Source organism: Geotrypetes seraphini, chromosome 1 (assembly GCF_902459505.1).
Source record: "Geotrypetes seraphini chromosome 1, aGeoSer1.1, whole genome shotgun sequence".
Lineage (NCBI taxonomy): Eukaryota > Metazoa > Chordata > Amphibia > Gymnophiona > Dermophiidae > Geotrypetes > Geotrypetes seraphini.
The window spans coordinates 536,855,961-536,873,410 of record NC_047084.1 but is presented as its reverse complement, the minus strand read 5'-3'; the positions used below and the strand labels follow the sequence as shown (position 1 = coordinate 536,873,410).

The 17,450-nt window shown below is 43.7% G+C and overlaps 1 protein-coding gene across 1 annotated transcript in view; it reads right to left on the bottom strand.

Annotated features, from left to right (window-relative positions):
* MCC (MCC regulator of WNT signaling pathway) overlaps nt 1-17,450 on the bottom strand; it is a 572,218-nt gene that overhangs the window by 125,416 nt on the left and 429,352 nt on the right. Inside the window, 2 exon segments of the mRNA XM_033929092.1 lie at nt 6,248-6,454; nt 14,035-14,198. Of these exon segments, the coding sequence (XP_033784983.1) occupies nt 6,248-6,454; nt 14,035-14,198 (371 nt within the window).

Sequence of the window (17,450 nt, the reverse complement as noted above, 5' to 3'; positions counted from 1 at the left end):
AAGAGCACCGGTAGCTTTGGCCTCGGAGGGTTGGGCAGGGACCAGGATTGGAGCCGGAGACTCTTAATTCCTCCAAGCCTAGGGTTGTCACTCCTGTGCAGCTAACTTCATTCTTCTGCAGGGCCAGGCATCAGCGGGTAAGCAAAGGGTGTAGAAGGGATGGATTCTGAGTTTGACTGGCAAGATTTATATTTAATGTTAGCGGGTTTCTGGGTGGGGATGGGCACACTGTAGAGCACCCCCCCCCCCCCCAGAAACCCACCAACATTAAATATAAAACTTTTTTTTTTTTTTGTTAATTAAAACTATCCTGGACACTGCTACAATGCCAGGTAGAAGGTTTTAATTAAAACAAACGTTCTGTGAAGTGCTGCCTTTTTAAAGGTACAGTTCTTGGTATTTGTGTCTTCAGAATTAGAGATGTTAAGGTTTGCTTAGCTGCTACATAGGTTCTGAGAAGCTTATTTGCAGCAGTTTGTGTTACTGGTAGTGTGACACATTTTTGTACAGTTTTTATATTTTCAGTTCAATAGAAATAATTTAACTTCTCAGTTTTCATATATAATTTGGTATCATTTTCAAAAACCACTTGCCATCACTCCCCTCCCCTCCCCCCCCGCCACACATCAGTTCAAACAACTGCTGCTCAGAACACATCATGACTTGCACAGCTGTTTCCCTGGCGTAGACGGAACATTAGTCCAAAAAGTTTATCTGTTTTGAATTGCAGTCTGCAGCTCATCTGAATTCTAGTATCCTCCAATCAGCCAGTAGGTGTCACCCTTAAGTAGCGACAGCAACCCATTGACTCTAGCAGCTATGTATGTTCCAAGGAGCAGGTTTTAAGTTCAGGAATCAAATCCAGGTCACCAATGTTATTCACATCAGAGCTGCAAGTCCACACAAGTCTGACAAACAAGTTGCAAGTGATATCTTTTAGGTGGACTAGCTTAACACTGATTTGATGAAGGGAAAGTACCTCTCAAAACCTAGTCAAATATATCATGTCAAACCAAAATAATGCTATTATCTGCAACTTGTTTGTTGATCATTTTTTGTGCTTCAAAGTGAATTTAATACAGCTCCCAACTTAAGCACCTACAAGATACACTCCCATTTCTGTCAGCCTGGAAGTATCAATAACTCTTACTTAAAATTACTTTTGCCTTCAGTGTACAATTTATAGAACTGGCAGACATAAAACCATCCTATCCGCCTCGCTCCTCAAAGCTGATAATAGACACACTCTACTCAAACCCCCCTGAGTGACTAGCAAGCTACAGCTTCAGAAAAACAGTATGCCAGCCTTAATAAAGAACAGAGAAGTTATTGGGCCCTTCTGTTGTTCCAGAAATTGCCTCAGGCATCCTTCAGAAATGTAAACATTGAAGATGGCTACTGCAGGCAGCAGGTCTCTTCTGACTACCTTCAGAGCCAGTGCCTTTCAGACTTTAAACTATCTGCTTTTGAAATGAACACATCCAATTATGGTAACAGGCTGACAATGTCTTTCTTGCATTAGGAACCACACCAGTGTCACCCTGCAGGATGAAGCGATTACCTCCTTCACTAATGATCCGTGAGAAGCAATGAAAACCCCATACGCAGGCTTTTTCTTAGCTACTGCTCCACACAGCAGCACAATCTGTTGAAAGAACGCAAGAACGCATTAAACACCTAATTTAATTAACTCTCCAACAGGACCAGGAAAAACCTATAGAGAGCACTTTGTCTGATTGCAGGCACTGGCTGAAAGCTGCAGACCTATTGATCTGGCCAATTTCACCTTATTTTCTCTAGCCAATTAATTAATTTAGAAGAAAAACAAAGCAAAGGCTGATTTCTGCCTGTTCCTCTCTCCCATAGGAAAAGTAATGTGCCAGCAACTCAAAATACACAATGACCTCATATGCAGCCGAGTCAAATGGGTCACTCACTGAGGCCATGACCCTACCAATGTTTGGACCTTCATAGTACCAGCAATTAGAGAGCTTGGGGGAAAGGCTGGAAAGTGGTTTATTTAGGCCCCCACCAACCAAAAATCATAGAAGACATCTCTACTATTAACAACGTATATGTTTAAGCTATAGGTATGAGAAAATGAATGCTGACATACTAGGGCATTCTAAGATATTTAACTTAGTTTGGGGTCCATTAACATCTTTTGTACAATTGTTATAGTTCTTTTATCCTTCTTTTTGTTCATATAATTCAGACACATCCGGGAGGGGAGGGATATATCTTTAGTATGAAACCTTTACAATATGCAGATCACAATTTACTTGTAATTTCCTCCCTAAAAGTTAATAATACTCGAAGAAACGAAATACTCACAATTTTTGCTCTGCAGCTATGGAATACTTTACCTTCTTATCTTACAGAACAAAAACTCAATTGCTTTAAAAGCAGCTTAAAGCCTTTTTTATTTAAAGATGCTTTTCACACTTAAGTATCAAATGTATGATACTTCTTTTAAAAAAAGTATACATAACATAACATTGTACTTCATAACCGTGTAACCACGCGGTTTACAAAAGATTAAAAATAAGAGCAAATTAAGGATGACTGAAGGAAAATTGATCAAATATTTAGAAAAAAGATATGTTTTCAATTGAGTTCTAAAGTATTTATATGAATGGGCTCCAAGCAATAATAATCAAAATTCTTTATCATGTGAGGCTGCTTGAAATGCCAAGATATGATCAAGAAATCTCTTACAGCCTTGTACTGACAGACAACCCTTTATGTGCTTCCCTAGACTGCTTTCTTTACTATAGCTATTGTAGTTCAACCCCTTTCCCTGTTGTATCATGTTGGTCCTTGTATGATTTTGAGATGCATTCTTATTTTATAATAATGTACCCCATTTTAAAGTGTACATCGCTTAGAAGTATTATAAGCGATATGATCAAATTTTAAATAAACCTTAAACATATTAATGCTATCATTTTATAGATGCTGTTCCATATAATTGGAACAGCATTTTTAAGGCAAGTTTCAAACTTTTAGAGAATGACATGGGGACACGATTTGTCCCTATCCCGTCCTGCAGGTATCCCCGTGTCATTCTCTACACCAGGGGTGCCCACACTTTTTGGGCTTGCGAGCTACTTTTAATATAACCAAGTCAAAATGATCTACCAACAATAAAATTTTAAAAAGCACACTGTATGCAGAGAAAATGTTAATTATTTATATTCCGGAGTTTTTTCAAAGAGGTCAAGGCAGATGACTTTAAGCAATGTCACCTCAATAACAACTATACATAAATAGACAAATATACCCCCTTCCTTTTTACCAAACCGCGATAGCGGAGCTGCGCTGAATGCCCTGCACTGCTCTCGATGCTCATAGGCTCCCTGCACTAAAAACTGTTATTGCGGTTTAGTATAAGGGGGTCATAGTGCAAAATATAGACAGTATATATAAATTCTCAAAACGGACACATTTTGATCACTACTAAATTGAAAATAAAATCATTTTTCCTATCTTTGTTGTCTGGTGATTTCATGAGTCTCTGGTCGCAATTTCTTCTTCTGACTGTGCATCCAATATTTCTTCCCTTCTTTCAGCCTCATGTATGCTTCCTCTCCTCCAGACTTCATTCCCTCCCTTAACTTTTTCTTCCTCTCTCCCTGCCCCCTCCCCCTTATTTCTTTTTGTCTGTCTATCTCTCTCCATGCCCCCTTTCTTTCTTTCTCTCTCCATACCCCCTTTCTTTCCGTTTCCCTTCTTTATTTCTGTCTCCCTGCCCCCTTTTCTTTCTTTGTCTTTCTTTCTCCCTGCCCTCCCCCAAGCCATCACTGCCACCATCGGAGAACAGGCCCCCAAGCCACTGCCACCGAGTTCTGCTCTCCCTGCTTCCCAATGCCATAAAGAGGATGCAGGAGCGCCGGGCAGAACAGCCTTCCCACCCGACGTCAATTTTAACGTCGGAGAGGATGTTCAAGGCCAGCCAGGCAGCGATTGGCTGGCCAGGAACTTCCTCTCCGACATCAGAATTGACGTCGGGTGAGGAAGGCTGCTCGGTCCGGCGCTTCTGAATCCTGTTTACCGCATCGGGAAGCAGGTAGAACGTGAAGGCAATGAGAGTCTATCACAGAGCCTGGGATGGGCTCCGTGATCGACTCGCGTTGCCTTCACGGTCAACCTTTTGGGCATCCCCTGCTCTACACAATACTACAGGCAAGTGGCTATCGGTTCTGCTGGTGCCCTGCCCCCTCTGGCATTAATGTCCTATTCTGGGGCATGGGACCAGCAGAAGAGATAGCCACGTGCCTGAAGAATGTAGCACTGCGACTGCTCAATGCAACTCTGTACTGTCTGCAGGGTGGGTGGGTAACATGTCTAGAGGAGAAGGGTGCTCCACTCTGAGTGGCAACTATGTTAGGTACACTACTAATGAGAATGACAGACTGAGTAGGTGCAGAGAACTCAAAAGATCCTGTGCTATCACTTGCTTTTACTGCTACTTGTTCACTTGTTACACCCCTTTCTCTATCCCTTGTATCTACTTGGATAGGATTACCATATTTCTTCTTAAATTAAAAAAAAAAAAAAAAAAAAAAAAAAAAAGACACATTTCTGCCCCCAGCCTCACTTTCAAACGAGCCGTCTCCTTCCCTGAGCTCCAGGATGCATCTAAAGTGCCTCTATGCATGATGACATCATGTTCATGTATATGATGTCATCACATCAACACCCACACATGCGCAAAGGCCATCCAAACATGGCCCGAGCTTGGTGCCTTCCAAAACCCAGACACTGCCAACAATATCATCCTACTTGGGACCATGACACCAATAACACTTCAGAACATTCATTTCTACCAGAGCACCTGGCCTTCGTTACATGTGCAGAACAGAAACCCAATGCAAATAAAGGTCCACAAACTAAAAGTCCTAATATACATAAACGAAATCCTAACATGCCAGACTCTGCATGCAGTACAACACCAGAGAAATAGAAAGAAATACATTTCTTCCTGAATAGTGCAAAATATAGACAGCAGATGTAAATTTGAAAAACTGACATTTCAATCAATAAATTGAAAATAAAATTACTTTTCCTACCTTTGTTGGGTGGTGATTTTATTTTTCTACTCATCTTTTCCCAGTCTCTGGTTGCATTTCCTTCTGTCTATACTCTTAACTCTGTTTACAGGGCCTTCTTATCCATTTGCTGTTTTTCTCTCCTTCATTTTCTGCCCTCTTTGGCATTAACTTTTAATATTCAACTTTCTTCCATTTTTCTGCTTCCTCCTCAAATCTATTTATTTTCCATGTTTTCCTTTCCCATCTATCCATGCACACTATCTCCTCCCTCTCGCTGCCCTTCCCCACCATCCATGTGTGCCATCTCCTCCCTCTTTCTTCTTCCCTATTCCCATCTATCCATAAACAGCATTTCTTTCATATCTCCCCTTCCTCTCCATCCCTATGTACCATCACCTTCCCTTTTCCTCTCCCAAGGTCTAACATCTGTCTTCCCCCTTTCCCCCTCCTATGATCTGGGATCGTTATCCTCTCCTCCCCAGACTGTCATCTCTCTCCTCTTTCCCTTCCTCCCCCTTTATGGTCTAGATCTGTCTTTCTCATTCCCTCCCCCTGCCTTAGTCTGGAATTTCTCCCTCCACCTTCCTTTCCCTGGTCTGGCATCTTTCTAATCTTTCTCCCCCTCCCTTCCCCATCCAGTGGTCTGATATCTCTCCGCCCCCTTCCATGGTCTGCCATCTCTATTTGCCCCTTCTCTTCCCTTTCTTCCCCTGGAGGTCTGGCATCTTCACTTCCCTTTCCTCCCCATCACCATAGTCCAGCATGTCTCTTACCCTTCCCATTCTAACCCCCCCAAACACACAAACTGCTCGGGATTCGATGCTTGCTCACCCAGCACTGGTGTAAGTCTTTTGCTGTCAGCAATGTGAGTGAAGCTAACATGTTGCCTTCGGTGACCCGGAAGCTTTCTCTCTGCTACTGCTTCCTGCCTATGCGGAACTGGAAGCAGTAGCAGAGAGAGTTTCTGGGTTGCTGAAGGCAGCATGTTTGCTTCACTCATGCTGCCGATTGCCAAGTTACAGCAGCATTGGGTGAGCAAGCACCAGATCCTGCCAGGGGGGGGGGGAAGGGGGGAGGAGGACTCCAGATCTTGTAACCCTATACTTGGTACTGGTAAACACCCTTTAACCAAACCTCTAAAAACTCTCCCTAAATTTCAAGTGTGCTATAAAAAGGTACATGAGAACACTTACCCTTCTGCGCAGCCTGTCCCTTTCTTCACGAATTGCATTCATGGTTGCTTTGGTCCTGTTAAGCTCTTCCTCTTTGCTGCACAGCATGGCTGTGAGACTTTCATTCTCTTCCCTTAAGCCAGCTAGCTCCTTCTCCCATCGCGATCTCTCCTCTGCTAGGTTTGGATACAAATCCCGTCCTAGCACTCCCTCAATCTCCTCCACTGTCTGTAAATGGTTAAAAAAAAGAAAAAAAAAAGAGAGACAGCTATTTTAACTTTATATGTCAAAGTCCTACTGAAGGACATTCACCAGCACACACCTATGTCAATCCCATGTAAAAGGTCAAAGTTCTTCCAGATATTTAACTTTAAAACAGCTGTTCTTTCACCATAGGATTGTAATTACTTTATCTATGCCACTAGAGATACAGATGTATGATTTAAAATTTTTTTTTTAAAAAAAGGATAAAATTAATAAATCAAATTTCTGGGACTTTTTTCTCTCTCTCCTTCATATTTCCTTCCATCCATGCCCAGCTCCAAGATCCTGTACTTAAGAAAACAGAAGGTGATGGGGTGAGCAAGGCTGGGGATACCTGGACCCCTAGTTTTTCTGGATTTCAGATGTTCTGTGATGGGATCTCAACACATTTCTGCTAGGTTTACCCTATCTTTAAAAAAAAAATAAAAAAAAAAATTCAAGATTCTTAAATCACACAAATATATAATTAACAATAGCCAATGATTTATCATAAGTTAACCCTAAAAATTAGAATGTCCTAAGCAGAATTAACCAGAAATCAGTAATTTTAGCAGGTATAGGATATGGAAAAGTGGGTACTATAACAGCAGTATAGGACTGAAGTTCAAAATAGAGTTGTTAAAACAAAAGTTTAGGCCCAGTGTTTAAGGAAGCAAATATGAAATTTGTAAATGGATCTGCCTGGGAAACTCTCCCCCATGTCAAATTTCAGAATTCTAAAGGCAAACACAAACAAAAAATCCAAAAGAACTGCAGTTTCAGAATTCTGGCATATAACACAAAGATGTTTCTTGCAAGCCAGAAGCACTTATTTGGCCTACTCAAATTACCAACAGTGGAGAAAGCAACAGCCTAGTAATATCTATTAGGGTGGGGCAATATCATATATATAGTAATCCTGCATTATGGTAGAAAGCAAAACTATTTTATTCTTCATAGGGGTACCATATTTTGCATTTAAAATATCCCAGATGCATGACCACGCCCTGCTCCCAGAAAGCTTCATCTTTTTATTCCTGACCTCTGGGCCATATGCAAGAGTCCCTGAACATTTGTTGGCGCATGCGACATCATCTGCACATGCTCAGAGGTCCTCTAGACATGACCAGAGCTTTCCAAAACCCGGACAAGCTGCTGGGTTTTGGAAAGTTCATCCGGACACCCAAACAGTCCTCTGCAAAGAGGACATGTCCGGGTTTTCCAGGACATCTGATAGCCCTAATTCTTCAGGCCTATCAATTTCCTTTGGCTCCTTTACACTTACAACTTAATTGTAATGACATGAGCCATCACTGACAGTAAATCCAGTTTTTCTTCCCACCAAACTTAACCTATTCATCACAGTGACCATCTTCAACTTGAGGCCACACACCATGGCTCCTTCCAGTACTTAACTTGAACCTTAAGTTTGGTGATTAGGTGTCACCATTGAACAATAACTGGGGTTTCCTCTCATAAACGCTGACTGCAGTTTTTACCCAGGCATAGAGAATCGAAACCTAGTCCAGGCTAGATGAGTGAGAGCCTGATTCAGGAATTTTATCCAAATCTTCTAGTGGGCAAAACCACAGATAACACATTAAAAAAAAAAAAAAAATATATATATATATATATATACCATGGGGCCAGGCTGGTTTTCTGCACATTTCAAAATATAATACTCATTTTTCAAAGTAAATGGCCTGTAACTAACCCCAGACTACACGGTTATCTAGTTACAGCCACACACAGATGTGTTAGCTTTCACAAATCAAGCTGTAGGAGCATCGTAAATCTATGTTCTCTCCAATCTCTTGATCTGCCTTTCTTTTACACAGACAGGGCTGGTAAACTGCACACACAAAAGGCAAGGAGAAATAATTTGGTATCCTCCTTATCTAGAAAACTTAGAGGTCTTCTTGGATGCTTACTTAGGTCAATTTCTGTCTTATTTTTCCCTCTTCACTGCCTTCTATTTTTAATTTATGTTCTTATTGTGAACTGCTTTGTTACTTGTGGTAAATCAAATTTTATAAAATAATAATAAAATAATAAACAGCAGCAGGCAGGAAGTGATACATATGCATAAGGAAACAACTCAAAAGCTTCTAGTACTTTCTGGATGGAAAAAAGCTCTCTCACGCAGACTTCATTAGTGACTTTACCAAAGCTATGAAGATTTGCTATCCTGCTTCTCCTTGGACAACCTGCACTGTGCAACAGGTACAAACCCAACACATGAGGAAAGTGACCAGCGTTGCAAGTACTATCCCAGCAAGACAACAGTGAAGAGAGTAACCTGCATTACACAGGCCATACCACTCTTAACAGCTCAAGTACACATCGACTGTTTACTTAAAGAAAAAGTACAAAGACTATGGGACATGCTATAAAGTTATTTAGTAGCACTTTGGAAACAAATAGGAGAAAATATCTTTTCTCTCAACATTTGGTTAAACTCTGGAACTAATTATTTTTACCACTTGCTCCAGCAATGAATGCAGCTGAGTTAAAAAAAAAAAAGGTTTGGACAAATTGCTGAAGGAAAATCCCATAACCCATAATTAAGTTAGGCCTCAGAAAAGCCACCACTTATCCCTGGGGTTAAATAGCACACAGTATTTTTTTGGGACTTTTTCAGGTACTTGAGACCTGGACTGGCCACTGTTGGAAACAAAATACTGGGATAGATGGACACCTGGTCTGACCCAGCACAACAACTCTATACTCTTAAGCAGTGAGAAAACAACCCGACGCCACAAGACTGGGGGAAACAATCTATACTGTGTGGCAAGTACAACCTCAACAACCTTCATGGGCTGACTCAATGGGCCACATTTCAATTTCTTCACCTCATTACCCTTGAAAACTATTTCCAGTTCAAGAAGATTTCTTGCATCTTCTTCCGTAAAGTCCAAAGTAGAGAATGACACGGTGAAAAAATTGGTCCCCGTCACCGCCCCGTCCCCGTCTCACCATCCCCGTCACCGCCCCGTCCCCGCCTCACCATCCTCTTCACCGCCCCGTCACCGCCACTGCCACCCCATTCACCGCCCCGTCACCGCCACTGCAATCCCATTCACTTTTCTTTATTTACGTATAAAGGAAACATTCTTTAAAACTTTAAAACTTAGTTAAATATTAGTTAATAACTATACAAAAACAAAACACGCAGAGAAAAAATTAATTAATATAAATTCCCTGACTTCCCTGCACTGTCCCCCCTTGAAGGTCTGTCCCCATCCTGAGAGCCTGATGCCCCCCCCCCCCGACGTCCGATACATCCCTCCCCCCGAAGGACCGCCGACTCCCCAACAATATCGGGCCAGGAGGGAGCCCAAATCCTCCTGGCCACGGCGACCCCCCTAACCCCACCCCGCACTACATTACGGGCAGGAGGGATCCCAGGCCCTCCTGCCCTCGACGCAAACCCCCCTCCCCCCAACGACCGCCCCCCCCAGCCGACCCGCGACCCCCCTGGCGACCCCCACACCCCCCTTCCCCGTACCTTTGGTAGTTGGGCCAGAAGAGAGCCCAAACCCTCCTGGCCACGGCGACCCCCTAACCCCACCCCGCACTACATTACGGGCAGGAGGGATCCCAGGCCCTCCTGCCCTCGACGCAAACCCCCCTCCCCCCAACGACCGCCCCCCCCAGCCGACCCGCGATCCCCCTGGCGACCCCCACCCCCCTTCCCCGTACCTTTGGTAGTTGGCCGGACAGACGGGAGCCAAACCCGCCTGTCCGGCAGGCAGCCAACGAAGGAATGAGGCCGGATTGGCCCATCCATCCTAAAGCTCCGCCTACTGGTGGGGCCTAAGGCGCGTGGGCCAATCAGAATAGGCCCTGGAGCCTTAGGTCCCACCTGGGGGCGCGGCCTGAGGCACATGGTCGGGTTGGGCCCATGTGCCTCAGGCCGCGCCCCCAGGTGGGACCTAAGGCTCCAGGGCCTATTCTGATTGGCCCACGCGCCTTAGGCCCCACCAGTAGGCGGAGCTTTAGGATGGATGGGCCAATCCGGCCTCATTCCTTCGTTGGCTGCCTGCCGGACAGGCGGGTTTGGCTCCCGTCTGTCCGGCCAACTACAGAAAGGTACGGGGAAGGGGGTTGGGGGTGTCGTGGGGGTCGGCCAGGGGGGTCGCGGGTCGGCTGGGGGGGCGGTCGGAGGTTCTTGGGGGGGGCGGTCGTTGGGGGGAGGGGGGGTTTGCGTCGAGGGCAGGAGGGCCTGGGATCCCTCCTGCCCGTAATGTAGTGCAGGGTGGGGTTAGGGGGTCGCCGTGGCCAGGAGGACTTGGGCTCCCTCCTGGCCCGATATTGTGTGGGGAGTTGGGGAATCGGCGGGGCAAGAGGGCTTGGGCTCCCTCTTGCTCCGATCGCGGGTGCGGGTGGGAGCGCGTTATATGCGTGAAAATACGGTAAATAGCGGTTCCTAGAAGGGGGTACATTGGCCCGCGGGGACAAACCTGTTCACCGTTTCCGCGGTCGGTGAATGGCCTTGTCCCCGTCACCGCAGCGACTGCTAGTTTTCTTCCCCGTTTTCGGCGGTGACCCGCGGCTTAAATGCGGTGGCCGCGGGTAAACCGTCACCGTGTCATTCTCTAGTCCAAAGCAAATAATTCATTCAGTCTCTCTGCTATGTCCTTATCCATCCTGAGTGCACTTTTTATTCCTTGATCATCCAACAGTCTCCCTTACAGGGTTTCTGCTTTTGATGCACCTTAAAAAATTGTTACTATGAGTTTTTGCCTCTTTGGCAAATTCTTCATATTCTTGTTTAGCTTTATCAATGCTTTACATCTAACTTGCCAGTGCTTATGTCTAATTATTTTCTTCATTGGGATCTTTTTTTCCATTCTTTAAAGGATGTTTTTTTTGCTGCAAAAGCCTCTTTGACTTTGTCTTTTCACCACGCCAGCTCTCATTTTCTCTTTCCACCTTTTTTAATACTAGAATACATCTGTTCTGGGCTTCCACAATGGTATTTTTAAACAACATCCACGCCTGGTTTACACTTCTGACCTTTGCCACAGACCCTTTTAGCTTCTTAACATTTTCCTCATGTTCTTTCAGGGTTTCCGCAACTGGCATTGTGCTTGTTACAGGTTTCCAGGTCTCGCTGCGTCTTTGTCAGGTAGAAACCTATGCTTCAGCCACTATGCTGTGGCTTTCTTCAGAGTATGCTCTGAAGTCTACAGTTTGACTTTGTAAATAGTGGGTTCACTGACCTGATTGGGAACAGGGCATTCCACCAATTTAAAGTTTGGCAGGAAAGTCAGTTGATCAGAAATTTCCATGGACTAGAAAAGTCTCTGGTGAGTTTAAATATGTTCTCCCTGGGTTACATGTTCTCTCAGGGTTTCCACAGCTGGCATTGTGCTTGTTGCAGGTTTCCAGGTCCCGCTGTTTATATCTTTTTGAAGATGCGGTCTCCAGAATTGTACACAATATTCTAAATGAGGTCTCACTGCAGTCTTATACAGGGCATCAATACCTCCTTTTGCCTTCTGGCCATTCCTCTCCCTTTGCACTCAAGCATCCTCCTAGCTTTCGTCGTTGCCTTTTCAACCTGTTTAGCCACCTTAAGATCTCACACGCTTGATGAGTTTCAGCAAGCTCTCCTTAACAATCAGGCAGACAGCATACCCACCGGAACATTCATGTCTGTTATGCAGAAGGATGCCTCTGTACCCCTCAGAAGGGAATCACCAACCACCACTACCTTTTGTCTCCTAGTGGTCATGGATCCCACAATTTGGAGGATTTCAAGCTCTGGTCCTTCCTCCCTCTCCCTGGGATTCTCTCACCTCCTCCACTTCCAGGGCTACATACTGGTTCTTCAGTTCAAGGGTAAGTGGAGTCATGGTATCGATCCTGCAGGGTAACATAACCCAAATCCAACTGTTCTCCATCAGCATGTCATCTTCTTCCCCACTGCTGGAAATCTTTGATGCCCGATGAAGTATTTCATTAATGTATCGCTCATTCTCATGGATGTCTTGCAAAGTGTGGATGGTTTGGGAGATGTTGGAGAGAGTTGAACTGTGTGATGATAGAGGGAAGCAAAAGTGGAGTGTAGTGGCTTCTTATAGGGGAACAAATGTGGGGGTTATCAATGTATTCAAGGAGGAGAGAATGAACGTAGGGCATAGTTGTGTCAGGAGGCATGTTTCACTGTATTTTTAAAAAATTCTTCCTCCAATGATTTTTAGCCTGTTTCTTCTCCTCCTCCCCCCAACCCCATCCCTTCTACTTCTCTCTGCACAAATCAGTCCCCTCTCCCCTGTGGTGCCCTGTTGCAGGGGGTGTCTCCTTTCTTGCACGGCAAGGCCTGAGATCCCCTAGACAAACAGTATACGTTCTCAGGGTGACCCAGGCCTCTTCCTCCTATGCTGTAATGCTTTGAACTCCTGCAAAGTCTACAACCAGGTGAATGGACAGAGAGACAGATGGGCAGATAGGCACCATCACATTTTCCTTGTCCTCTCTCTCCGATGCCCACCATAAACCAGCTGTTGTAATTAGTGCCTTTGGCTTAATGTAGGAGGAAGCTCTCCAAGTGTTACTCTTGATGCAGCATCACCACAGAAGCAGAGCTTGATCCTTTTTGCCTGGAGGAGCTACATACCCCAAACTATTCAACCCTGGTTCAAGGAGAAAATCCACTCAGGTTCTTAAATCCACAATCACTAGCTAATTAGATGCTTTTGAGCTTTTGTATTGCATTTCATCATCTTTTACTTTGTGCTTTTGTCCCTCAGAGGAGTGGCATAGTCACAGGTAGGCCCAGATGGGCAGAGGCCCACCCAAGAGCAGTGCACTCTTAATACAGTTGGTGGATATCTCCAGGCTCCACCAGCTGAAAATCTCCTTGATCATGTCCAGGACTCTTCAGCACAGCTTTGCAGTTGGCATTCCACACATGAAAACCAAGCAGGCGATGGGTGCCTAAGGAGAACTGCCAACAACTATGGAGCTGGATTGCATTCAAAGGATATTTTCAGTTGGCGGAGCTTGGGGGATCTCTGTCAGCTCAGATACTTAATGTTTTGAGTGGAGATGGCAGGGATGCGAACACTATATGCACCCAACCAGTTTGGCCAGTAGCCCACCCAAAAATCTGAGGTCTGGCTACACCTCTGCTTCACAAATTTTAAGAAAGCATAGAGGAGTAAACCAAGAATAAAAGAATGGGAAGACCACTGAGTGATCTTTGGAATTGTCTTCTATCTCAAACTCAAAGCACCTTATCATATGGCTTAAGCATTTACAGTGGCATGCTTCTGATTGGGGAAGGAAGAGGGGAGGGGAGCAAGAAACCAGACAGTGAGTGGAGAATGTGCCTCAGCAACAAGTCATATCCTCTGCCGCCACCACCATGGCCACACCACCCACCTTCTGGCTGCTGTCCAAAGTGATGGAAAAGTGTTAGAACAAGGATTCAAATTGCCATCTAAGTCTCATGCAGTATGGTCACTGGGCTGTGAGAACAACCCATGGGACTTTATTTCACTTTGTACAGCACTTGTGTGCCTAGGTGTAAAAGTGACTGGTTTATGCAGCTGTACCTTAATTGCCAGGTCACAGTGTTCACTAGCAGTGGTGAGTTGCTCAATGTGTCTGTCCACTTCTGCTACCGACAAGCTGCAACTGCTCTTCTTCCTCCCACAGACCACATTCTCCAAGCCTGTCAACACTCTCTGGAGCTCCGAGTTCAAGTCACTGCAGGTATCTGGGCAAGACAAGAGAGAGAGAAGATACAGGAAGGAACTGAGCACTAGAACTTGAAGGACAACTTATCAATACTATAAAAAAAAGAAAGAGACAGACTGCACTTTAGTACATGATAAATCCTCAGGAGCCTGACATGTCTCCTGCTGTGCCTCTGTTTTCATTCCTTTATACCGTCATGCACAGAATGCTGTCATTTAAAGAAAGAAGAATGGTTATATCTCATCACATCAAACTGTTGCACTAATAATGCACAAATGCCTGCCTTCTTCGAGAAAATGGCTGTTATAAAATCACAGATATGTATGCGCATAAATATACAGGCTGCCCAAGAGCATGCCTACTTTTTTAGGGAATGTATTTAGGTATAGGTATACCCTGGAGTGAAGTGAGGTACACAGCCACACAAAATCCATGCAGAAAGCCAAACTCAATTTGGAGTTTGTTTTAGCTTTGTGTCAGAGCATTTATATACTACTGGCAACTGTTCCATAAGAATAATTTATAAACGCATATACAGGCATCCGCTGCCTTATTATGAATAAACATGTAGAGAAAAGGTGAGATAGTCAATATTGAGTAAAGGCATTTGACAAAGTAGCTCATGAATGACTCCTAAGGAAATTAGAAAGTTATTGGATTTATAGTATTAATTTATTACATTTGATATACTGTTAAGAGTATACACGTAGGCAACTAAGTGGTTTACGAACTTAAAAAATGGTCTAAGTAGGCATCCAAGTATTTTACATGATTAAGAGGGATAAGAAGAAAGTAAGAGAGATTATGCAGTAGAGACAGAAAAAGATTTAGGGGGAAATTCTAGAAAATGGCACCTATATTTAGGCAAAAAATGGCACCATTAAAGCGTCTACCGGTGCCTAAATAATATGCGTTGGAATCACGGTTACGAAGGCGCCTTAGGCCACTGAACGCCACTATTGGTGCAGCTAATGCCGGAAGTGGTGTTTAGCCTCCTTAAGCACCTATGTAGGCGTGATTCACAACATAGATAGGCACTGGAAATGTAGGAAGAGAAGAAAGGGAGGGAGTGGAAGATGAAGCTGAGACGAGAGATGGTGGTGAGTCAGAAAGAATACTGGTGGAAGCAGAGAATGGGATGGAAGAAACAAAGGTGAGAGTTAGCGGGAAAGCGTGGGAGGGCTGAAGGATTTGGCAAAGGGAGGCAGTTTTAGACTGCCAGGCTGCAGCCAAAGAGTCAAGAGAGAGAATGTTAGGATCATAATCAGGAGTGATAGTAATGAGGACTCAGAAGAGTTTGTGGACAGTTGAAGGAGCTTATGATCTGGGACTGATAAAAGTAATGCCTGGTAAGGGGCAGGGCGATGCAGTATTCTATGTTTTATTAAAACTTGTTATACTGCTCATTCATACGACAGGTCCAAGCAGTTTACAATAAATATACAATATAGAAAAGAATTTCAATTGTAATAGGACAGATCTCAAAACATATAAATAAGAAATAAATCATATATAAAAACACACCATATAACCTAAAATAAACCTGAATGTCCTCTAACCATTACAATTTCAAGATTCACATTGCGAGATTCTTTCCCCTCAATAAATATACATTCTGTTTAACAGGATAGGCGGCAGTGTCTTATTGTGGATTAAAAACTGGTTAAAAGATAGAAAAGAGAGTAGGGTTAATTGGTCAATATTCTCAATGGAAAATGGTAAACAAGAGGAACTCCTCAGCGGTCTGTGCTGGAACCACAGCATTTAAACATTTTATAAATGTTTTAGAACTAGGAATGACAAGTGAGGTGATTAAATTTGTCGATGACAAAGTTACTGAAAGTCTCATAAACCACAAGAGTAATGTGAAAAACTGCAAGACCTTATGAGACTAGGAGATGGGGCATCCAAATGGCAGATGACATTTAATGTGAGCAAGTGTAAAATGATGCATGTAGGAAAGAGCGGCTCAAACTATAGCTTCATGATGCAAGGTAGAGAATGACATGCGGGTACTCATTTTCCCATCCTGGCGAGTTCTTTTTCCTGTCCCTGCCCCATTCCTGCAAGCTCTGTCCATATCTGCACAAGCTTTAAACACTTTTAAATCATAACTGTGCAAGGCTTGTATGGTTAAAGCAGAAGTTACAGGAAATGGGGCAGGGACAGGGATAGCAACAAAACTCATGGGGATGGGATGGAGAAATTGAGTTCCTGTGGGGGACAGGGAAAAATTTGTCCCCGTGTCATTCTTTTGAGTTGCTGCCCAGGAAAATGATCTAGGCGTCATCATTAATACATTGAAACCAGGGCCAGTTTTGGACATGCTGGGGCTTTTGGAAACAATCCAGCATGTAGGAGCCTGAACCTACACGGTAATGCCCAATTACAAAACATTCAGGAAAGAACTTAAAACTTTTCTATTCAAGAAATTTGTCAAATGATCTAACTAAACCTGATCGACCCTCCACAGATCCCAATGCATCTATTATCCCAACCATGTATTCTCCCTGTAAATGCCCAGGCCAACTCTTGTTGTAAACTGCCTAGAACTGAAAGGTACATATATCATGATTTTTATAACATGTCCCTTCTCTCTTCTCTCATTCCATTCCCTTACAACTATCCCTTTCAGCTATTTCCTTCTTTTTTTCTGTTCTGTCTTTCCAAATTTCACCCTCTATCACACCTTTCTCCTTTTTAATTTTCAGATACTATCAATTTTCCATCTTCTCTCAATTCCTAGCTCTCCCATTTCTCATCTTTTACAGTATCCTATTTTCTTCCATCTAATCCCCATAACAACATTTCTACTTTTGTACTCACTATTCTCCTCTCACTCATCTTGCTACCTACCTAGCAAGGATTAGATGGAAGAAAATAGGATACTGTAAAAGATGAGAAATGGGAGAGCTAGGAATTGAGAGGAGATGGAAAATTGATAGTACCTCTTTTTGAATTCTCCCTATTTCCAGAAGTCATCTCTCCTCTCTTGTAGCCTAACCCAGTATCATTGCCTGATATCTTCAAGCATCTTCCTGTCCCACCTCTTTTCCTTTTTGCTCTAAGAGTATTATTATTCCCTCTCCCCCTTAATGCAGCATGTTTGTACCCTCCATCCCACTGTTCAGCAACTATCCTTCCTTCCACCCCAAACTCATTTCCCCCACTCTCATCCCCAGCTTCAAACTTTTCTTTCTTCCAGACTGCCCTCTCATCCAGGATCTCTTCCTTCCCACCATTCCCAGATCCATAATCTCTCCTTTTCTCT